Below are 24417 nucleotides of genomic sequence, written 5' to 3' on the forward strand. Positions count from 1 at the left end.
CAGGAATCATGTGCAGATCCAAAGAATTTTGAGTCTCCCGAGAAGACAGCCACAATCACGTCCCTTTCGTGGTGCACGTCTGTCAGGGCTGGCGATGCGCAGGAGCAGCGTGCTGCCCAGCAAACGCCCCTCTAGCCCTGTCCACTGCCCCCAAAACAGCTCCTGGCCTGCGTGCTCATGAGCAAACGCCCCTCCAGCCCCGTCTGCTGCCCCCTTAAACAGCTCCTGGCCTGCGTGCTTATGGTGGCTAGGCACGTCCTAAACAGCCAACATCCTCTGAAGGACAAAGAGACAAAGTCGGCTTATGCCTGACAACTGCGACCTTCCCAGCAGGAAAATACACCCTTGCTAGGATCCTTTCCCAGTGGTAAGTGGGCAACGTGCCAGCTAGAAAGCCCGACTTCTCCCACAGGTTTCCCTGCTCCCTGGAGAGACCGAAACTCTTTACTGTTTCCAAAATAGCAGTTTTCTTTCCCTTCCCAGTCTCCTCCCCTCACCAAGTTTGTTGTGCCAATAGGACGGCCAGAAAGGCCAGAAGTCACCACCTTTTTGGCTGAAAGGTGGTCCCAAGATGGCAAATCAGTGGAAGCTGAGATAAAAGAGCCATCCTGTCGTCCCAATGAGAACGTATTGGCGTGGCTGCTGTCCAGCAGGCCAAGCTACTGTGACTCTACATGGTCTAAAAGCTGCCCCCAGTGTCACAGTGTCAATGTCATACCCCTTTCACTCCTTTCAGGTCCCCCTTCAGCAAACTGTCCAAAGGGAAGGAGATTATGTTGTTCATATTCTGAATCTAAAAAACAAAAACAAAAGGAGATTCTTATTCAGCTTCCTTGTGAATCTAAAGTAAGGACAGCAAGGACATTAGAGAGAACATTTGATAATTATTCACCTCCACCTAAAACCTGGCTGATGCATGTACTGTGCCTTATTCAGTCATACATTCTTTGTAACAATTTCATCTTACAAATGAATAGAGGACTAATGAAAAGTCTAGGTCTGTATATTTTTCACAGTAACAATCTTATATTGTTATGCTATAAAGTTTGTAAAGAGACAATCATTGCAGTGAAGAAAAAATATTTCAAAACATTCAATGACAGAATTACGTCCAAAGCCCGGAATAAAAGGAAACCCCCAATTCTGACTCTCAATCACGGCTCCACCCATAAGCTGGGCTGTACTGGGGTTGGTGCTCTGGACCCCAGGCCCCAGTCTCCACAGCAAGCTCCAAGCAGGGGAAACAAAGGCAGAGTCTTCTGTCTGCTGCAAAGGCACACGAGCGAATGCTGGGTACGAATGAGAAAGGACATGTGTGTGTGTTGGGGACAGAGTGTGTGTCAATGAGTGTGTACGACTGAGTGAGGGTGTGTGTGGGTGTGTAAGGGTGTAAGTGACTGTGCTTGAGTATAAGAGTGAAGGCACATGAGGGTGTATGTGAGTGAATGTGGGTATGAGTGATCGTGTAGGTGTGTGAGGGAGTACGTTAAGTGACTGAGGGTGTGATTGTGTGAGGATGTGATTGTGTGAGTGTGGATGTGAGTGTGTGAATGTAATTGTGTATGGGTGTATGGGTGTGTGAAGGTGTGATTGTGTAAGGATGTAAGTGATTGTGTGTGGATATGAGTGTGTGAATGTGATTGTGGATGTGAGTGTGTGGGTGTGTGAGGGTGTCAGGGTATGACTGTGGATGTGATTGTGTGAGTGTGTGAATGTGTGTATGGGTGTGTGTGGGTGTGATTGAGGATGTGAGTGATTGTGGATGTGAGTGCGTGAATGTGATTGTGTATGGGTGTGTGGGTGTGTGAGAGTGTGATTGTGGATGTGACAGATTGTGTGTGTGGATGCGAGTGTGGGGATGTGATTGTGGGGGTGTAAGTGGGTGTGTAAGGGTATAAGTGACTGTGTGCTTGAGTATGAGTGAATGAATGCACATGACTGAGGGTGTGTGAGTGAACATATGTGTAGGTGTGTGAGGGAGCATGTGTGTGTTTGAGGGTGTGAGTGTGTGTGTGGATGTGAGTTGGGGGTGAATGTGAATGTGATTGTGTGAGGGTGTGTGTGATTGAAGATGTGATTGTGTGAGTGTGGATGTGGGGGGTGTGATTGTGAGGGTGTGAGTGAGGGTGTGGATATGAGTGATTATGTGTGATGCACGGGGTGTGTATGAGTGTGGTTGTGAGAGTGTGATTGTGTGAGTGTGGATGTGAGTGGGTGTGATTGCGTGGGGTGTGTGTTGTGTACGGTTGTGAGAGTGAGTGTGGATGTGAGTGGGTGTGATTGAGTGGGGTGTGTGTGTGGTTGTGAGAGTGTCTGTGAGTGTGGATGTGAGTGATTGCGTGGGGTATGAGTGTGGTTGTGTGTGTGAGTGTGGATGTGTTTTGTGTGATTGTGCAGGGTGTGTGGTTGTATGTATCGAGTGTGGATGTGAGTGGGAGTGATTGCATGTTGTGTGAGTGCGGTTGCGAGAGTGTATAAGGGTGGATATGAGAGGGTGTGATTGTGTGGGGGGGGTGTGAATGTGAGGGTGTGAGAGTGAGGGTGTAATTGTGAGGGGGTGTGTGATTGTGGGGGGGCGGTGTGGGTGAGTGTGTGAGGGTGTGTGTTGGGGGGGTGTTGCTAGGGAAACGAGATAAAAGGGAACAAGAAGGCCAAGAACCTTGGTGCCCCCATTCTTCCTCCCTGAAGCAAGAAGGCAGGAGAGTGGGGACACACACTGTCCGCATGGATTAAATTGGGTGGAATGGAAGCCTCCTAACCAACAGGCACACGAGGAGCAAGCAAGTCTCCGTGACAGCAGTTCAAATGCGAGTCAATTCAAGATGCGAAGCTTCAGTCAGGAAGAGCCTTCAGGTACAGACCCAGAGCCCTGAGCCTGAAAAGATTCCCTCTCTCAAGTGGAAAACGAACTCGAAACCCACTTTCGCACTTCCCGGGCTTGGACCACTCCCCTGAATCAACCCAAGGGCCAGTTCCAACTGCTGGGCCCCTGGGGCTTCTGTGACACTCTGGGCTCCTAGATTACAGGCCCAGAGAAGGAGAAGGACAAGGGGAGGGACTTGGGACCTTATGTATTCATTCATACCATCCTTATGTATTCATTCATACCATCAAGCAAAGGAAAGTTTTATTTTTAGTATAATTATCTTAAATAGGAAGATAAATATACTAAAAATAAAACTGATTTCTATACACCATTCAGTGTACTAATTTTTTTTTTTTTTTTTTTTTGAAACAAGGTCTCACTGTGTCGCCCAGGTTGGAGGGCACTTCAGCCTCAACTTCTTGAGCTCAGGCGATCCTCCCACCTTAGCCTCCTGAGTAGCTGGGACTATAGGCACGGGCCACCATGCTTAGCTAATTTTCTTTTTGTAGTTTTTGTAGACAGGGTTTCACTGTGTTGCTCAGGCTAGTCTTGAACTCCTAGACTTAAGCGATCTGCCCTCCTCGGCCTCCCAAAGTGCTGGGATTACAGGCATGAGCCACCACGCCTGGCCTAAATTTTCCATTAGAAACAGAAATGTACTTGGAAAACGCTGGTAAAGTGTATAATAACGTCTGCATCCACAGCCAATTCTGCCAAATAAATGATCAATTAATGACTATCATTTCAGAAATAATCTTTTTGGGGAACTTTTGCCCTAGGATTAAACAACTCAACATTTCTCATGTACCTGGCCTTCCTCCATGGTACAATGTCATCAGCTATGTCTTGCTAAGATCAGCCTTAAGCATTAAATTTTTAAATGCTGAAAAGCGCAGTTTAAGACGAGGTCTTAGGGACGACTGGAAGGAACAAGGACAAACAGAAGGCCATGCCGATGAGTAACCTACAACAGCAAGCACGCCTAGATTTCCACTGTCATTGTCAGCCTTGGCAGCCAGACAGGTGAGTGAGGAATGCAACTCCCGTCACAGTTCCCGCCTCCAGGGCCACATTTCCCTCTACTTGCAAGGACACTTGCAGGCAGCTCCAAGTACCCAAGTATGCAGCCAGCTCTGCTTCCTCCAATGCTCTTCCTTCCTACAAAGCCCTCCCTCCCACCCTCCTCACTTGCTCGACACCCAAGAGTCATCTCTGACCCCACTGCTGCCACCCAGCCGAGCGGCATGCTTCTCAACAAATTCCAGGTCTTAACCCCACATACGCAGACCCGTCCTCCAACATTCCCTCCATGCCATTCTCACGTCCACTGCCTCGGCTGGGCCTCACTGCTCCTTCTCGGAACTAAGGCTATGGCTTCCCCTGCTCCCTGCCACCGCTTCCTAGTCTCTGCCTGCCCCAATCCCTCCTTCGGGGCTATGGCAGGCTTGTCTGGGGCTGTGTCCCTAATAAAAACTAAACTACTTATTCCTGCATTTCGCACTCTCCACAATCCATCCTTATTTACCATGTTTCATCTTTGTACTTCTCCAAACTGAACTCTCTCCTTCCCTGATTCTATGCACGTGCTCAATTTGTTCTATTCGACGGAAACATCTTCCCTATCCCTGCTGTTCAAAGCCTTCCCATCCATCAGGAGTTACTCAAATGCCACCTTCTCCACTAAGCAACCCCAGCAGAATGTGATCCCCTCCCTCCCCCAAATCCTCCAATATTTTCTATTTTTTGAGATGGAGTCTCACCCAGGCTGGAGTGCAGCGGCGTGATCTCGGCTCACTGCAACCTCTGCTTCCCAGGTTCAAGTGTTCCTCCCGCCTCAGCCTCCCGAGTTGCTGGGATTACAAGCACCCACAACCATGCCTGGCTTTTTGTATTTTTAGTAGAGACGGAGTTTCACCATGTTGGTCAGGCTGGTCTCAAACTCCTGACCTCAGGTGATCCACCTGCCTCGGCCTCCCAAAGAGCTGGGATTACAGGTATGAGCCACTGCACCCAGCCCCTTTTCTAAATGTTTTAAGGCACTTGGCAGGCTCTTCTCTGTGTTCATCTTAGTGATCTCACACCCTAAGTTCTAAAGGGTAGCATCCACCTTTATTATATTTTATGTTTCCCAGAGCTTTTAGCATGGGGCTTGGCCTAGAATAGAGGCTTGAAAAATATTGATGGGAGAAATCAGTATAATGAAATATTTTTCTGAGCATCAAATACATGAAAGACAGAGTCTACAGGGGCTTCAGATAAAATGTTAGTTCTATTAACACCTTAAACCAAACATAATACAGCAAATGCATGTATGAATTCATTCATTCAAGTGATTTATTGGGCACCTATTTTGCAGACAGCAACAGTAGGTAAATTTACAAAGGAGGCTGAGTGTGGTGGCTCATGCCTGTAATTCCAGCACTTTGGGAGGCCGAGGCAGGCAGATCACCTGAGGTCAGGAGTTCGAGACAAGCCTGACCAACACGGCAAAACCCCATCTCTATTAAAAATACAAAAATGAGCCAGGCGAGGTGGCGCATGCCTGTAATCCTAGCTACTCAGGAGGCTGAGGCAGGAGAATCACTTGAACCCAGGAGGCGGAGGTTGCAGTGAGCTGAGATGACATCACTGCACTCCAGCCTACGCAACAGAGCAAGACTTTTGTCTCAAAAATAAAATAAAATAAATTTACAAAGGTAAATGAAACACGATGCCTGCCCTTTCAGAGGAAGAATTATGTACATACACACCAAGAATGTAAAATTCTAAGAATACCACATAGTAGCATATTTTACACTGCACAGATACCAATGGCTCCTCATTGATGAAAGGTGAGAAAACAGTGACTTAGGTTTTAGGTGGTCAGGCCTGCTGGCTTGGGCTTGGGAAGAAGGAAGGGTAACTGTCCCAGTTACTGACCCCTGAGATGCTCACTGCCCACTCATCTACACGATCATACAAAACCACGATCAGAGTCACCGGCACAGGTCAATTTGGTCCTGAATCCTGCCTGGCTGGGAGCCAATGCCATGCAATCTAGAACAAGGCACGTGCAAGAAAGAAGGCAGCCTACGGGGAGGATTAGAGTCGCTGGCGGGCGGCTGGTGGGGGGAGCCTGAGCCAAAGGCACCAGAACCATCCAGTGATAAGGCGGGTTGGGGGGGAAGAAAGTTAAAGTGCCCACCACAAGTTAAAATTCATATTTCTAAAGAGAATCTTAGGTTTTTTATGAAGGGAGAGTATACACATGAATGTACACATGAGTGAGTGGGAAAAACAAGATTCTCTGCAGCAGAGAAAAAGAAATTCATCACAATTTGGTTTATCCATCTATTTTGAGATTATTCATTATTTAATTCCAATAGGAACTTAGGTACTGTTAATAATAGATTAGGGTGAGAAGCGGTCAACTATGCTTTGGGACCTACAGCAAAAACATTCAAGTGGAGAAGAGTGAACACTCCACGGACATGCAGACCCACTTGGTCGGCTTGCTTTCGTTCTTCGTTCATTTCAGCAGTGAGTGTGACCTCTGGATGCTGGGGACAGGGCCCACAGCCTAGTGGGCAATGAGACACTCAACAATCACAGCTTTTTTTTATTTTTTAAGACACAATTTCACTCTGTTGCCCAGGCGGGTGTGCAGTGGCATGATCTTGGCTCCCTGCAACCTCCACCTCCCAGGTTCAAGTGATTGCCCTGCCTCAGCCTCCCAGGTAGCTGGGATTACAGGCACACACCACCATGCCATGCCCGGCTAATTTTTGTATTATTAGTAGAGACGGGGTTTCACCATGTTGGCCAGGCTGCAAGGACAGCTCTGATGACCACGGTAAAGGAGCCACATGTGGCCGCAGTGGTGGCAGGAGAGGGGGGTGTACGGATGAGTTAGGAAACAAAAACAAGCTAGTGAGGACCTCAGTCCTCAGACAGCCTCTCCCCGCGGGTGAAGAGGGGAGACACGCCACACGTTTAGGTAAGTAAACTACCAAGTGGAAACTCTGAGAGCCAGGAATGAGACACCATGGAACTTCAAGGAAAACACATTATTTCTAGCCTAGATATCAGAGGAGCCAGGAATGAGACATCATGGAACTTCCATGAAGAGAACATTATTTCTAGCCTGGATACCAGGGAAATCTCTGTTAAGCAGTGGATGTGAGACAGACCTTCAAAAGATGGGCATTGTGAGGTGAGTGCAGGGGTAGGTTGGGCAAAAGGAACGGCGTGGAGGGTGGTCGCGGTGCTGGTGTGGACCCTGCCAGCCGTGGCAGTCAAGGAGTCAGCAGAAGGCAGCAGCTGGAGAGAGAGAAGCCTGGTGCCAGGTCAATGAGGGGGATTCTGGCTTCATTCACAGTTTTTCTCTTTGGAATTATTCAAATTATCCAAAATAGGAAACTATTACTTTTCTAATCAGAAAATAAATTATTATAATAGAGACAGAAAAGTAGATCAGTGGTTGCCTGGAGCAGAGGGGAAGATGGGATTAACTGTAAAAGAACGTGAGGGCCCTTAAGGGGAGAAGAAAATGTCCTAAAACAGATTTGAGGTGATGGTTGCACCACTTGGTAAAGTTATTGGAAATCACTGATGTGTACACTTGAAATGGGTGATTTTTATAATATGTAAAATATGCTTCAACAAAGGTGTTTACTTTTTAAAGAAAATCTCACAAATATAAATAGAATCCCCATCAATGGCTTCACTAATAAAGCTTCCGGACTCCTGGACATCAGCCTGCTTGCCTCTGCCTTTCCATGCTTGGTGTATGCAACCCACACAGCACACACGCCTTGTGGCTCAGGGAGAATTTCCCAGGACATGGCCACTCTGGTCTCTCTCTGGGCCAGAGAACAAGTGCGTGGGAGCCAGACGCCCTCCTCGGCAGGTGTGCCCTGCAGCCTGAGTGGCGGGCAGGCTCTGGGCTTCCTCCGTGTGTCCGGCAGCCTCAGGCCCGCAGCCGAACGAGCCATCCTCGAGTTCTGGCTGAGAGAGACGAAAACCACAGCCAGAAGATGATTACACATCCCTTGTGCTCAGGCAGCTCCCGTCTCAATTTAAGAGTAATGACATTTTCATGCTCTATGGGAAGAATTACATTATCCCTGGGTAACCCAACCAGAATATTTTCCTTAGCACCAAGAAAACACAGGGCTTTCTCTTATGTTCTGACTCACTTTTAACAAATATATTATGTAAAATTGCTTTTTAAAACGTCAAGTGCAACCTGAATACAAATTATTAATCTTAATCACTGCTATTAACTTTGGACCAACAAGCAGGCAATCTTCTTTTTTTTTCTTTTCTTTTATTTTGAGACAGTGTCTCTCACCCAGGATGGAGCACAGTGGGGCTCCAGTGATCCTCCCACCTCCGCCTCCCGAGTAGCTGGGACCACAGGCATGAGCCACCATGCCTGGCTAATTTTTTTATTTTTATTTTTTGTAGAGACGGGGTCTCGCCATGTTGCCAACGCTGGTCTCAAACTTCTGGGCTCAAGCAACCTACCCACCTCAGCCTCCCAAAGTGCTGGGACTATAGGCATGAGCCACCACGCCCAGCCCAGGCAATCTTTCAAAATAATAATCCTTCCTTTCCCCACCCCCACTTCCTGTCTTAGCTTTTCCCCCGAGTTCACTTGGATATGTCTGACAAGGTGAGTAAGTAGTCAAAGGTCTGTGATCTCACAAGTAGAAATAAAATGATTCAGTCAGTGGGGCAGGCAGCACACAGAGCTATTAGATATAAAGAACAAAATCATTATGCTAATGTCACAGCTGATGAGCAAACAAAGATAGGCCAGAAGGCACAGACGGGGGGGAACAGAGCCAGCCAAACAGCCATCTCTTCACAATGTCCTTCCTAATATTTTTTATTTTGTGGTGGGGGTGGATGGTGGTGGTGGGGATCTTAAAATTCCTTGCCTCTAGCTCTGTCACCTCCTACTTTCCCCCACCCAGCAGTTCACAGGTCACCCTCTCTGTTCTCTGGCCACTGATTAACAGCTGCTGATCCAGCCAAAGTGTGGAGGTGCAGCTCCATCCCAGGGAGCTGCAGTGCTGCCTTCTGACTTAGGCAGTGAGTAATTCTGCTTTGCCAAATGATCTTGCCCAAAGGGATCCATCTAGAAGCCTGAAGCTAGACAGGATTCTTACATCATAGCTATTTTTAAGGAGCAGCCAAAGGTCACTGGGCAGAATCTTTCCAGCTCTAACCTCACAGGTCTAGAAAATAACAGGTATTCCCAGGGCTCACCTCCAAAACTCTTAACAGAGTCCAACTCTCTTCGAGGATAATCAGCTTTTCCTTTAAAAAGCCATTTTGTCACCATGTAATATAAAACATGGCCAAAGGATCTTACCTGAGGCTTGCTTGCAACATGTCACTTATTTGAATATGCCCAATTTATGAGAAACTTGAGAGGTAGAAAAGACGCTTTGAGATGTGGGGAGTTTTTAATTCAAGCAAATGCTGCTCAGTCATAGAGTTAAATAGGAAAAAGCACGGCTTCAAAGAAAGCAAACCACCTGTTCACCTTCTGGACAGGCCAGGCAACACCTTGTCTAAGGGTGGGCAGTTGTAGAAAGACCTCACACCTCATTGTATCGATTAAGGGCATTCTTAGCAGAGGCTGCAGCATTAACAAGGATATCCGAGTGTGAAACTGCCTTCCAGTGCTGGAAGCTTCCAGCCACCTCCAGGAGCCGGAGCCCACGGCCTACGACATGTGTGTGAGGCAGGCATTAAAGAGCGGAAAGTGGGCTTTGGACCTGTGATGTCCCACAGGACAGACGATAGCTACATGCCCCTCTTCACATTTAAATTGATTAAACTTAAATGAAGTTAAAAATTGAGTTCCTCAGTTGCACTAGCCACATTTCAAATGCAATAGTCACATGTGGCTAGAGACTTGTTAGACTCAGTAAGGCTAAGGGAATATACACTATTCCCATCAACGCAAACAGTTCTATTGGGCACCAACACTTCGGACAAATGGCTTTTGAAAAGTTTTAAGCAGCTTTATTGAAGTGTCATGGACAGACAATAAACCACACACATTTAAAGTATGACTTGATATGCTATGACACATGGATATTCCTATGAAGCTATCACCAAAATTCAGACTGGGAAAGTACCCTCTCACCCCAAGAGGATGTTTTCTTGTGCTCCTTTTGCAACCCCAGCTCCTTACCCCCAAGTCTCTGGCAACCCCTGATATGCTTCTTTGCCATAGAACACTGCATTTTCTGGAATTTTATATACGGTATCTGGAATCATCCAGCACGTACGCCTTTTCATCTGGCTTCCCGCAGAATGATTCTGGGACCGAGCATAATGACTGTGCGATTCATTCCTGTAGTAGCGTGTACCAGTAGTTCACTTCTTTTTCTTGGCCAGCACTGTTCCATCATATGGCTACACTGCCGTCTAGCCAGACACCTGCTGATGGACGTTTGAGTTGTTTTCAGTTTGGGGGATACTACGGATACCACAAATAAAGATGCCATGATCGTTTGTGGGATGAAGACTCTTTCAAATAAGTGTCAGAAAGGCGTTTTTATAAGGTGGCCTTGGAGCAGAGTGCAAAGGAGGCGGGGCAGAGAGCCACGTGAGGACCTGGGGGAAGTGTGCTCTGGGCCAAGGGGACTCTAACACAAAGGTCCTGGGGCAGGAGTATGCCTGGCAGGTTCAAAGGACAGCTCTCTGTTCTTTCTAAAGGCCGCTTATCTGAAAGAACGGGTGTCCAGGCAGAAAGTATTTTTGAGAAGCACAAGGTACTGAGTAAAATGGCCTGAATAAACCACCAGATGACACAGGGCCCTTTAATCCCATTCAACCCTTGCAATTACTCTGAGAAATACGTGCCGTGACCCCCATTTTGCAGGTATGGCAACAGAGGCTTGAGTCATCCACGTTGCCTCCAAATCACACAACTATTAGCAGCAGAGTTGGCTAGAACTGTGAAGCCAGAGCTCTTCCTATCAGCTCACTATTAAAGACAGCTGGACTTAAACTCCTGCTGTCACACGGCAAGATGGTTTACACCTGCCAGGCCAGGCCAGGCCAGGCTAAGCTAAGCTGACGTTGGGCACATGCTGCCATCCTAGGTGCTGTCTCCATCAAAAAGCCCTCCTGTTCCCTTTTACACAGAGCAGCCCGTCAGGTACATACAAGGAAACTCTAACAGGAAAATCACTGATGTGGTTTGAGTCTGTGTCCCCGCTCAAACCTCATGTCGAATTGTAATCCCCAGTGTTGGAGCTGGGGCCTGGTGGGAGGTGACTCGATCACAGGGGTGAAGTTCTCGTGACTGGTTTAGCACCATGCCCCTTGGTACTGTGTAGCAAGTGAGTTTAAAAGTGTGTGGCACCTCCCGCCTCATTCTTGCCCCTGCCCGCGGCCATTGAAGTGCTGGCTCCCCCTTCACCTTCCGCCACGATTGTAAGTTTCCTGAAGCCTCCCCAGAAGCCGAGCAGAGCAGATGCTGCCATGCTTCCTCTACAGCCTGTGGAACCGTGAGCCAATTAAACATGTTATATATGTGTGTGTTATATATGTGTTATATATATGTTACCCAGTCTCAGATATGTCTTTACAGCAGTGCAAGAACAGACTAATACAATCATCTAGGCCACTTTCGTTTTTGGTGTAAGTGAACAGATCCCCTGGGCCACAGTATTGCCTTGAGGTCTATCGTACACACATGCATGCACACGTACACATATGCATGCACACAGACAAGCATACGTATGCACACACTCCTGTCTATGCACTCTCACACAGGGCCCTCCTGAACAGATGCGCCCAGCCCGTCCCCGGCAGCACAGTCCCTGTTTAATTAAAAAGGAGAAGGGGGAGCCCATGCTGATCCTAAGTGTTTAACACAAACTGAAAGATCAAAACCAGCCAGCTGCCAAAAACACATTGGCAACTTTCACACCAGAACAAGGAGGAAAATCGCTGACCTGGTTTCTGCTCTCAATGCCGCTTCTCTGGCCGTCAACAGCTCTGATCTTTCAGGCTCTAAAGTGGAGAGAAAACTGGGCCCTCTGCCCCCTTCTCCACTAGAATAAAGGATAAGCTTGGACATGTCAGTCGGCCACCAACAACCGCACTGACGCCAGCTGAAGGCCGGTTCTGGGAGCCGGAGGGCAGCACTGGAGAACCCAGGACTCAGGCACCCGAAACTACTTCTAAAACCGGGTTGAAGGTAAAACATCTGCTGAAGCCATCAACCAGAAATGAAAGTACTTTTTCAAATGTATTACCTCCAAGAACCCACGTTTAGGAAGTAGCTCCGACCTCCGCAGGACCTGGGGCACCCGAAGTCTCCATCTTGCCAAGGGTGAGAGTCGGAAGCACTGGACCCAGGCTGCCCTTGGGACAGTGGTTCTCAGTGCAGCTCCTGACCAGCAAGGCCAGCATGACTAGGAACAGGAAATGCAAAACCCTGGGCCCTATCCCAGACCTGTGAAATCAGAAACTCTCGGGGGAGTCCAACAGGTGTGGTCTAACAAGCCACGCAGGCGATGCTGATGCACCCCAGCTGGAGAGCCACAACCCTGCAGGTGAGGTGTGGAGGCTGGGGCTGCGCATTTCTAACAATTCTGGTGCTGCTGGTGCAGCTGGCCCAGGGGCCGCACTTGGAGGACCTCTGCTCCAGGGCAGTGCTGCTCAAGCTTGACTGCCTGCTATTGCCTGGGGCTCCTACACACTAAGATTCTGGCTTTGCAGGCCTGCGGGAGGCTGAATTCTAAGAAGCCCCAGCCGATTCCAGTGATGCTCTGTGGATGCCCGGCCAGGGCCCCTGAGGCACCAATGGTACAAACCCTGCCCACGTGCCTTCTAAGCTGGAACCTGGAGTATATGGGCACGGATATGGGGTGCCAGGCTTCAGATTTTAAGCAATGATTACCAAACAGCTGAAAGTTCCCAAAGAAGGAGGAATGCAAACAAGCACATGCTGAATTCTATCAGTTCGCTGACAATTCCCTCAGCGAGCCAGGGGCAGAGGCTTGACTCCTGGCCAGGCTCATCAACCCGAGGACAAAGGGGCACAGGGTCTCCACAGCTCACAGCCCATTTTCCTTCTCATCAACCTTAAGCTTCCAGCTCCTTCCCTGGGGCCCAGAAACAGGCTCAAGCCCCTCTCACCCTAGGAACCCTTCCCACCTGCTTTCCTCTTCCATTATCAGCCTTTCTTAGAACAGTGAACACCTGTGGTCCCTATGCCTCCACCTGCAGCAGCCGCTCTTCTGCCTTTAAGAAAGTCTGGGAAATGTCCCTGAGGCCCCTCGCAGGCACCCAAGCCGACGCGGCTGCTCTTCTGCACCCCTGCTGAGGATGTGGCTCCCCGACCTCCTTCACTCACACCCCCCATTACTACAGCCCTCCCACCCGGTATCTCTCTCCCCTACAGCCCCACCAGGCCGTATCTCCACCCCCAGTACTACAACCCTCTACTTGGTATATACACCCTCCTGCAGCGCTCCCACTCCCTCTCTACACCCCTAGAGCCCCTCCACCCCATGTCTACACCCCCACGACGCCAGCCCCTCCACCAATATATACGCCCCTCACAGGCCCTACCCCCATAACCCCACCCCTTACAGCCTCTCTACCTCATATCGATACCCTCCCACAGCCCCTTCATCCCATATCTACCACCCCACTACTACAGCCTCTACACCAATATCTATACCCCACTACTACAGCCCTTCCACCAATATCTGTACTCCAGTATTACAGCCCCTCCACCAATATCTATACCCCACTACTCCAGCCTGTCAATCAATATCTATACGCACTACTCCAGCCTGTCTGCCAATATCTATACCCCACTATTATAGTCCCTCCACCAATATCTACACCTCACTACTCCAGACCCTCCAATATCTATACCTCACTACTCCAGCCCCTCCACCAATATCTATACCCCACTATTACAACCCCCTCCACCAATATCTATACCACACTATTACAGCCCCTCACCAATATCTATACCCCACTATTACAGCCCCTCCACCAATATCTATACCCCACTACTCCAGCTTGTCCACCAATATCTATACCCCACTATTACAGCCCCTCCGCCAATATCTATACCTCACTACTCCAGCCTCTCCACCAATATCTACACCCCACTATTCTAGCCTGTCCACCAATATCTATACCCCACTATTACAACCCTCTCCACCAATATCTATACCCCACTAGTCCAGCCCCTCCACCAATATCTATACCTCACTACTCCAGCCCCTCCACCAATATCTATACCCCACTAGTCCAGCCCCTCCACCAATATCTATACCTCACTACTCCAGCCCCTCCACCAATATCTATAGCCCACTAGTCCAGCCCCTCCACCAATATCTATACCCCACTATTACAGCCCCTCCACCAATATCTATACCTCACTACTACAACCCTTCCACCAATATCTATACTCCACTACTCCAGCCTCTCCACCAATATCTATACCCCCAAGACTACAGCCTCTCCACCCTGTATCTACACCCCCACAGCTACAGCCCTCCCACCTATATACACCCCCCCACAGCCCTCCCACCTGTATCTATACCCCCCTACAGCCCCTCCACCACATATCTACACCCCCTACAGCCCTTCCACCCCCTATCTACATCCCCACTATAGCCACTCCACACAGTACTTTGTAGATTTGGCAAACAATTTTTTTTTAAGTTTGAGGTCACCTACATCATGGCAGTTGTCCCTTTAATAGCCAGCAATTAAGAAAACACACAGCAATGACAAAAACAAAAACAAACCCTGTTTTAGGTTCATTAATACTTTCAAACAGAAACAGCATGTCCTACACACATTTGAGAATTGTGAAGAAACTGATTTCTAAACCTTGCAAGCAGGCTTGTGTGCAGATGGACAAGTGCCATACTGCAGTGCCCCTCCACCCGCAGGGATCCAGGGAAGCAGGGACCCAGGGCTCAGGATGGGGAGTCACTGCTCCCTGCTTCCAATGCTGTACCCTCAGGGCTCTGAGGGCTGCCAGTGGCTGTCCCGGCACATGTCTTCTAATAAAAGCATCTGTGTCTCCTGCCCAGGCAGGAGTTGCCAGAGGTCACCGCCCCATACAGCACCAGCGCATGGACAGCACCCAACAGGTGCCCAGTCCTCGTCTCTGTGAGTTCTCCCTCCCACGCCCAAGGCCTCACCACCCTATCTTTGCCCAATATGGTTTCTCCCACTTTCTCTGTACGGGGGTTACCGTATCGCAGCATTCCCTCCCAACCCCAAAAAGAAATAGTATCCAAGTCCAATGGAAACCTATTATGTGGCTGTGCTACAACCAAAATGTAGATATCTGACGCCAGCCTTATTTGTTCATCGTCTCGATCAAACAATGTGCTTTTGTTTTTGGTTAGAGATTTGTGAGTAGAGAACATAGCTTAGCGTTGAAGTCTTTTGGGTCTTAGATAAGGAATTTCCAACTATAAATGAGGCCATACTAAAATCTAAATGGCAGAGGTTTCTAGGGGCCCAAAGCGACTGTCAGCAAGTCCATCAAGGTACTCTCTCTCCCCTCCTCACTCGAAGCCCTAGCCCTCAAGCCCTCCTCACTCGAAGCCTATGGACTCCTAATTTGCACCCAAGTCTAACAAGCCACGTCACCTTGCTCTTCAGTTCGCAGCACCGTGAAACACAGACCTTAGAGGCAACCAAGCACTGACAGCAGGAAAAAGGGCAACCAATAAAAAAAGTGTCAGAATATTAAAAAGCAAATGTCAGAAATGGACACCTAATAATAGTCCAGGACTAATCCAAGGGCGGATATTCCCACATACCCCAAGCCACTGGGGATGTCTCTAGATTTCAGCATAGTTCATTAGTTTATGTCTAAAACAGTGACTTAAATCTTCCTCCCAAAAAGATGATACTATGATCATTGCTCTTGTTTAATTAAAAAATAAAGTAAGACATTTAAGAATCTAAGACATTTGCAATACAAGAAGTTAGGAGAAAGTCTATGGAAGTAGTGAGGGTGAGGACCTCTGGTAGCAAGATGTCTCTATTGAGTGATGAGACAAGACTTACTAATATGGACAATCAGCTCACACTTAATCTAAGCCTGACGGCACTGGGCAGAGTCCTGCTGTACTAGTACCAGTGCAGCCAAGCCAGGATGCCCCTCTGCCAGGTGCAGCACATATGACAAAGCCACAAACTACCACTTGTCCCAACAGAACCTTACTACCTCCCTAGCAAGGTGAGCTATAATGTCTTCTGACTGGGCGTGGTGGCTCACACCTGTAATCCCAGTACTTTGGGAGGCCCAGGCGGGTGGATCACTTGAGGTCAGGAGTTCGAGACCAGCCTGGCCAACATGAAGAAACCCCGTCTGTACTAAAAATACAAAACTTAGCTGGGTGTGGTGGCTCGCGCCTATAATCCCAGCTACTTGGGAGGCTGAGGAACAAGAATAGCTGGAACCTGGAAGGCGGAGGCTACAGTGAGCCAAGATCACGCCACTGCACTCTAGCTTGGGCGACACAGTGAGACTCTGTCTCAAACAAACAAAAAAAGTTGGCCAGGCGTGGTGGCTCATGCCTGTAATCCTAGCACTTTGGGAGGCCGAGGTGGGCGGATCACGAGGTCAGGAATTCAAGACCAGCCTGGCCAATATAGTGAAATTCCGTCTCTGCTAAAAATATAAAAATTAGCTGGACATGGTGGCACGTGCCTGTAGTCCCAGCTACTCGGGAGGCTGAGGCAGAAGGATTGCTTGAACCCGAGAGGCAGAGGCTGCAGTGAGCCAAGACTGCACCACTGCACTCCAGCCTGGACGACAGAGCAAGACTCCATCTCAAAAAAAAAAAAAAAAAAAAAAAGTCTTCTAACTCACATCATCTGTGTATGAAAAAAAAAAAAAAGGGCTGGGCGCCTGTAATCCCTGCACTTTGGGAGGCCAAGGCGGACGGATCACAAGGTCAGGAGATCAAGACCATCCTGGCTAACACGGTGAAACCCCATCTCTACTAAAAATACCAAAAACTAGCTGGGCGTGGTGGCAGGCACCTGTAGTCCCATCTACATGGGAGGCTGAGGCAGGAGAATGGCATGAACCTGGGAGGCGGAGCTTGCAGTGAGCCGGGATTGTGCCACTGTGCTCCAGCCTGGGCATCAGAGCGAGACTCCGTCTCAAAAAAAAAAGATGATTGATACGCATGTTGCTTGGTAGAGCTTTCCATTTCCTCTATCAACGTGGGTGAGGGAAAATTCCTTAGCCCAGGGTCACCTCAGATCTCACACTGCAACTCTGTCCTCTCCTCAGCACCCACTGGCCCCTGCTTTCAATGGATGCTGATCTTCATGTAGAGCAGGTTCTGCAGACCGTGAGAACATCTTTCACTAACAATCCTCTAACATTGGAGACAGAGACTACGTATCTGTAACAAACCTTTCAGAAACCTGCCCTGAAATGCAGCCTTTCATTAGAAAGCCACTTCTCAGCACAGAGGTGGCCCTTGGAGTCTTTCCAGGATTCTCACATCCACTGGGGAAGAGGAAAAGAACCCCTGAAACTAGGCTGACTTCATAAGCACTTTAATTTCACACATGTCACATTTCTGGAGCCGTCTGGTTTTCCCTTTCATCCTGTATCACCGCAAAGAAAATTCACAGACTTCTGCAGGTGAGAATCTCACCCATTAGTAAGAAAATCTTGCTTTATATTAAGCTGGCATTTCTCTGGAGATCTTCCAACTGCTTTATAAACATTCTTTCACGCCTCCAAGCAGGTAGGTGGTAATTGTTATTCTTTCTGGACAAGAGGTAGCACTGTGAGTCTTAGCCAGACAGAATTGAAATGTTTTTAAATGCCCGAGGGAAAGCAAAAGCAAGGCTTGGAAAATATGAGATAAGACAGATGTGACCAAAAATAGGAAGAAGAATGGTATACAAAATTCCAAAAAAGGAGACTTCTGCTATAATCCGCTCCCTGTCTGCCCAGCTTTGCAGGAGCCGCCACTTGGCCTTCCTCTGGCTGTGCAGCTTCCACACCGGCGCTGGCCTGGAAAACCAGGCGTGGTGAGTGCTAATTTTGGCTCAAATAAGAAATTTTCTCTCTCTTTGATCTTTGCCAGGAAATAGGATCAACAATCCGACTTCCATAAAGTGCAAGTTGAAACTTGAACCCTTATGATCAGTCAAGAAGGTGACAAGAGGCCATGGTTCCTTTAAATGTCACAATGACAACAACATGGGTTTGGAGTGTTAATACCTGGGTTTGAATCCCAACTCTGTCCCTCACTAGCTAAGGGCCCTGTAAGTGATTGTGTGCCTTAAGAGGATGGTGATACAAACTATCCTGCACAGCTGCCAAGAGGAATAAATGAAACAGAGTATCCTTCATGCATAGCCCAGTGATTGCTACACCGGTGGGTGCTCATCAAATCATTGCCACAGATACCTTTATTGATACCTTTACTCTCTGTAGAAAGCTGGACAGCAACTAGGACCTGCAGTGATACGTCAAGTATTAAAAACTGGCAAAGCCACAGGGTGGTGAGCAACGTACCAGCTGTAACATGCAGGCCCTGCTCTGCTTTCTGCTTTTGCAGGAAATTTTCTAAAGGAGAAGGAGGGATTGCTTTTATTTAACTATGCAGCTGCCCTTTTGTTAACTGAGTCAAGTTAGTTTCGTCCGGATTCCATGGTGTGGAGTGCTCCAAGTGGGCCTGCCTAGGCAAGGACTCTGAGCCTCCCAAGAGAGATATTAGCTGCTGCTTCTTTTGTTTTTGAGACAGGGTCTCACTCTCCGTCACCCAGGTGGAGTACAGGGGCGTGATGTCAGCTCGCTGCGATCTCCACTTCCTGGGCTTAAGCAATTCTTCAGCCTCAGCCTCCCGAGTAGCAGGGACTACAGCTGTGAGCCACCACACCTAGCTAAGTTTTGTATTTTTTGTAGAAACAGGGGTTCCCCATGTTGCCCAGGCTGGTCTTGAACTCCTGGGTTCAAAGCAATCCGCCCACCTTGGCCTCCCAAAGTGCTGGGATGACACACGTGAGCCACTGTGCCGGGCCAGATATTAGTTCTTCAAACCATTCAGGGCCTCAGTTATTTAATCTGTAAAGTGGGGATGACATTGACTGACCTTATGGGATTGTCGTAAGAATTAAGTAAGCTATTCTGTGTAAGAGTCACTGGCTGGCTATAATCTATCCACAGAATCAGGTATAGTATTATCATCTCCATGTTAGAGCTGAGACAATCCAGGTCTAGACATCAGCTGAATAAAGGTAAAGGGCTGTCTGGGAGTGAGAAGCAGAACACGGGCCTCCACCCGTCTCCTACATCGTCAGCCGTCCTGGGCTGGCTGCTTTCTAGGCCCCCGGCTTGGCACCCCGCTGGGACTTCCCTTCGCCATCATCCTCTTGGAATTCCCTTCCACTGCTTGCTTTCCTGTATTGGGTCCTGTTTCCTGACTCTCAATTTCCTCCTTCTTGGCTTTTCCCTTCATTTTACTAAAACACGTCCTTTAGGAGTTTCAGAGAAATGACACATGGGAGCCAAAGTTTTTAAGCCTTGCATGTCTGAAAATATCTTTAATTCTACTCTCGTATTTGATTGGCTGGGCATCACTCCAGGCTGAATTAGTTTCCTCACGATTTTAATGGCATTGCTCCATGCCGTAACGTTTCCAGTGCTGCTGCTAAGAAGTTCACTGCCATTCTGATTCTGAATCCTCTGGGTGCTGTCTGGAAGCTTTTAAGATCTTTTGCGAGTTCACACAGGGATGCCTCAGGGTAGGTCTTTTCCCTTATTGTGCTGGGCACTTGTGAGCCTCTCAACTTGGAGACTCTTCCGTTCCATTTTTAGAAACTGCCTTTAGATTTGTTGCATTGATGACATCCTTCTCTCTTTCTAAAACACCTGCCAGTTGGATGCTGGGCCTTCAGAATTAATCCTTGTCTTTTATCTGTTTCCCACTTTTTGGTCTTTTTGATCTATTTTCTGAGAGATTTCCTCTACTCCAGCCCTTCCTGTTGGATTTTTAATGTTATATTTTCTTACCTTAGTTGTGTCCCTGGCCTTCTTTCATAGCATGCTGCATCCCCGTCTTCCCGTACGTTCATTTTTCTGCTATTTCTGGTCTCCCTCATGCTGGAGGCTGCTCATCTGTACTGAAGTGTGAGGCACCAGGAAGCTCACAGGCAGCTCTGTGTGCATGGAAAGGGCTTATCCACCCAGGTGTGGGGAGAGCAGGCAGCCAACTGACTTTGCCACCAGGAGACGCCCTCCATGGCAGCATCTACGGATCTTTACCCTGGGCCCATGCAGTTTCTCCAGTTTAAAAAAAATCTCCACTCTTTCCCGACCCGGTGGTGAGACCCCACCATGCATGCCTGCCAGAGTCCAGCGCACGGGGCTGGCGCAGGGCGAGGGCTCCACTGCTGAGCAGGTGGGCCGCCACTCTACGATAAGGATGAAGGGGGACGAGTTCAACCAAAGCCCCAAGGGATTTCAAATTCCTCCAAGTGAAAAGCTCGAGCAGAGCAACAGCTTTTTACTTTTACCATTTCCTACAGAAATGTTCATAAGTGAAGATGGGGAGAAAGAGCAAGGGCCTGAGTGCTCCTGCTCTTCCCCTTCCCATTAGGAACTCACACGTGATGCTCCCTCATTTCTCCCCTTCTAAGGCCGGTCTCACAAAACCACTGTCATCACCATCTCAGGAATGAAATACGTTTTTCACTTGCTATGAGCTTCCTAACAGAGGACATGAAAAAGATGCTGTTGTGTGTGGCCTACAGAGAAAGCATTACTGAGTTCTTGACCTGGCCTTCCATGACCTTTAGGAGAAACTGGAGAAGAAAAACAGGAAAGAAAAGCTGGAGCGATCCCAGGGTCCATTCCACCCCGGCAGGGTCCCAAACAGCCCTCTTGGGCTGCCCACTTCTTCAAAATGTTGTCCCCATCACGAGGACAGCACAGAGCTGCCAGGCACAAGAAAGGCGCGATTCACCCACAGCACCAAGCAGCAGCCACAGGCAGCAGGCACCAGCGCCGTATTCCCATGGCTGAAAACTGAGGCATTGCTCTCAGTCCTGCTTTTTTTTAGGTTCTACACTTGGGAGCACAAAAGGCCTTTAAATATTCATGGTAATTTCTGTGCTTTGATTACAGGTTACCTTGCTGTGCAAGACGGGCCTGAAACATATTTATTAAGTATTATAAGCTTAAATGCCTACTATAATTACCAGAAGGAGAGTATTCTACACGGTTTAGAAACTATTAAAAATTCACATCAGAGGCCCTTAAGAAGACGAATGCATTTACCCGTTTTGTGTCATAGCTGTGTACATTTAAATTGCAGAGCTGAATTTTAAGTCTTGTTAAAGTAAAAATTACAATTTTAAACTTTATTCCAAACTGACCCAATGTGTATAAAAACGTAATTCTTTTAGGTACCCAAGGAATTATGAAATGCATTCCTAGTTTATCAAACAAACCATAAGTATCCTCTACTGGGCCACTTTCCTAAATGAAGTAACCGCAGCATTTCATACACAGAGCTGCTTACCAGGTTTTTGAAAAGTGCTGTCAACTCCTTTGTAAACACGGAGAACTTCAGGAACGCACTTCCTAAATCTGGGTCATCTCTGCATACGCAGTTGCCGCCAAACTTCTCTAGAGCCTGGGTGTATTGCTCTTCATTTTCCACGTGAGCTGCAACAGAATGAAGGAGGTGCTGTGAGTCTCAGGCATGCCACCCTCACTCCCCACCAGGTTCTTCTCGGTTGTGAATAACACTGAACACATCAGCAGAAGAAAAATCTGAGAAAAGTCAAGCTGCACCAGGAACAGAAATAGCTTCGTTATCCCGACAACAACCCATGGTGCTGGCAACAGATCCCAAAGAACAAGTGCGGTGTGCAAGAAGGGAAGCCCTTGCCCACGTCCAGTGGTCCTCAGCATATCAGATGAGACGGCCAAGGACACACAACATTTCCACCCGTCCGAGGACTCTTCCCTTCACCAAATGATGGCAGAAGTCACCAGACTCAGCCCCCTCCCAGAAACTCAACCACAGATGCCCCATTCCTCTCTAGCCTGAAGCCCAGGACTCTAATTCAGAGCCACACACCACAGCTCCTTCTCCTTTTAACACGGGAACAGCAGTGGTCTTTGTAGCTCCAGTGCCTCTGCTCAGGATGCAGCCTCTACCCAGAAGCCCTTCCCTCCCAAACTCCTCTGCATCCTACAGACTCATGCTTCCTCCAGGAAGCCTTCCATGACTCTGCCCTACACCCTGGGTGTTTCACTGGCACCTCTCCTATCCTTGCACTCAGCATGTTATATTGAAATAGTCTGGTAAATGTGTTCCCCATACATTGGACGTGCTTAGAGTTGACAGACTAAGTTGTATTCATCTTTGACCAAGTCGTGTGCCTGAAATATTAGACAACACACATGTTGTTTGAGCAGAAAAAGCAAACCAGGTGCTACATCTCATGGCATTTTTCTATCATTAGGCCTCAAAGTAGCACCTGAAAGAGTGAAAATCTGGACTCTGGGTCTCTGGCACAGTGGTTCTCAATCCCTGCTGGAAACCAAAAGCATGCATGGATTTTCACCAAACTCTAGACACCACCGTCCCATCTCAGACCTCTGATTTAAACCGTGGGTAGGAATGGGGGAGGGGACACAGGTGATTCTGGTAAATTAATGTGGTTGAATATAATTCCCTCACTTCTAGGTCAGGCACTTTCAAATAAACCAGCCAGTCTATAATAAAACAACTTCCATCTGCATGGCTACCTAATTTCTACGTTGTCATCAGTTCAACTGGAAATATAACACAACTATTTACAGGCACAACAGGGCAGCCAGACCTTCGGTGTGAACTTGGATGTGAACTCCACCAGAGACAGCCTTAGTGCTGCAGCTCCTCCACCAAGGGACAGATCCTGAAGGCCCCTCTGTAGCTCCCAAATTCCTTCTCGGGGAAATGAGACCACTGTCAGCTAACGCCAATGCCCAGGCTGGGCCTGACAATGAGGGAAAACGAGGGAACATTTGTTCCTGGAGGGCAGTCCTGGACCCTGAGCCAATCCCTATGACCCATGAATGGTCTGCTCACCCATCCTACAGGGGAAGCACCATGTCCTTGACCTCCAGTGGCATTTGGGGGACTAGAGGGTTCTAATGGGAATCTAGCAGACACAAAAGAAAACTCACTTCACTGTTTGAGTCCTTTTTCTTTTTTAACATTCCAGAAAAGAGCCTGAGAGTTCTAGATAAATTAAATGAATTTCTGAGACCAGATTCAGCAAACAAATTCAGACAGAAACATACATGTGCACACACACACACCCGTAAACACAGCTCCTCAGGAGCCCTCAGAAGATCTAGGTTCCAGTCCTATGTCCGCCAGTAAACATCTGTATGACCTTGGTAAGTCACAGTGACGCTGGGCCTGCAGCATCAGCTACATAAAGGATAAAGACCTGCTGGGAGATGCTCTCAAGGTCAGAGGAAGAATGAAAGAATCAGGTAAAGAGACTCAGTTTACCATACTTGGCGCATAACCAATAACACTAACAAAAGTAACAGCAGCAACAGGTGTCACTTATTCAAAGCACAAACTTCACATATATTTTTTCTAAACTTAATAAGACACATATTATTTCTCATAACACTATTAGGCAATTAGGGCTCAAAGAGATCAAATAATTCATCCAAGGAAACACAGAAAGTGGCAGAGCTGGGATTCAAACCCAAATATTCTGATTCCAAAGTCCACTCTCCTGCTCTACTACATGAAGTTTGTTTCATCGTTAAAAAGTTTACCTTGTCAAACAAAATTATCTAATTTTTAGATTTTTAAAATCCAGTTTCACAGATGGATCAATAATTCCTTCTGTTTTACTCCATTTATAATTCTAGAGTGTGGTTAACAGTGAAGGGTAGGTCCTTTCAAACCACATACTATTTTTAAACTATCTCAAAATTAGCGGTCAAGACATGGGCAGTTTCATTGGGTTCAGGAAGGGAGCTGGTGGCCACAGGCAGGCATCTGTCACTACACACTGTCTACTGCATGACAGAAACAGGAATGCAACCTCCATGGTCCTGCTTACTCCCTCGCTCACTGCTTTCTGAGCCATGGGTCTTTCAAGAGATGCCAATGGAGGGGAGCTGGGCCGTGGTGTCTTCCTTCACGGTGCTGGGCAATGAATGCAAAGCCCGGCAGGAGAGAAGCTGAAGATTCTACGCAGCCTCGTGGTGTCCTTCAAACCAAGAGGAGGACTGGACCTCAGTGTTGCTCTAAGTGAACACCCAAAGGGAAGGGACTTCGCATATGGTTAACGCCTACTAGGTGGCTTGTAAGTCTTTTGTTCAGTTTAACCTGAGCACTAAGAGTTGGCTATCATTATCCCTGTTTTCTGCTGAATCAAGTGCAGTTCAGAGAGTCATGTCACCTGCCCCAGACCACAGAGTTGGTAGGCGGATCAGTGCACTTTGTGGACCACGCAGGCTGCCTCCAGCCCTTGGTCCTCCAGCCCTTGGT

General features: G+C 48.0%; 1 protein-coding gene across 9 annotated transcripts in view; it reads right to left on the reverse strand.

Moving 5' to 3' along the window:
* Positions 1–24417, reverse strand: part of ASAP2 (ArfGAP with SH3 domain, ankyrin repeat and PH domain 2) — a 198753-nt gene that overhangs the window by 86435 nt on the left and 87901 nt on the right. For 7 of the 9 annotated variants that reach the window (XM_054474437.1, XM_054474424.1, XM_054474433.2 and 4 more), the window contains exons 3-4: positions 21427–21572; positions 719–793 (exon numbers count right to left, since the gene is read on the reverse strand). In XM_054474437.1, the coding sequence (XP_054330412.1) occupies positions 719–793; positions 21427–21572 (221 nt within the window). The remainder of the gene's footprint in view (positions 1–718; positions 794–21426; positions 21573–24417) is intronic. The other 2 variants (XM_063648982.1, XM_063648979.1) reach the window with 1 other exon arrangement.

The sequence above is a fragment of the Pongo pygmaeus genome, chromosome 12, assembly GCF_028885625.2.
Source record: "Pongo pygmaeus isolate AG05252 chromosome 12, NHGRI_mPonPyg2-v2.0_pri, whole genome shotgun sequence".
Classification (NCBI taxonomy): Eukaryota; Metazoa; Chordata; class Mammalia; order Primates; family Hominidae; genus Pongo; species Pongo pygmaeus.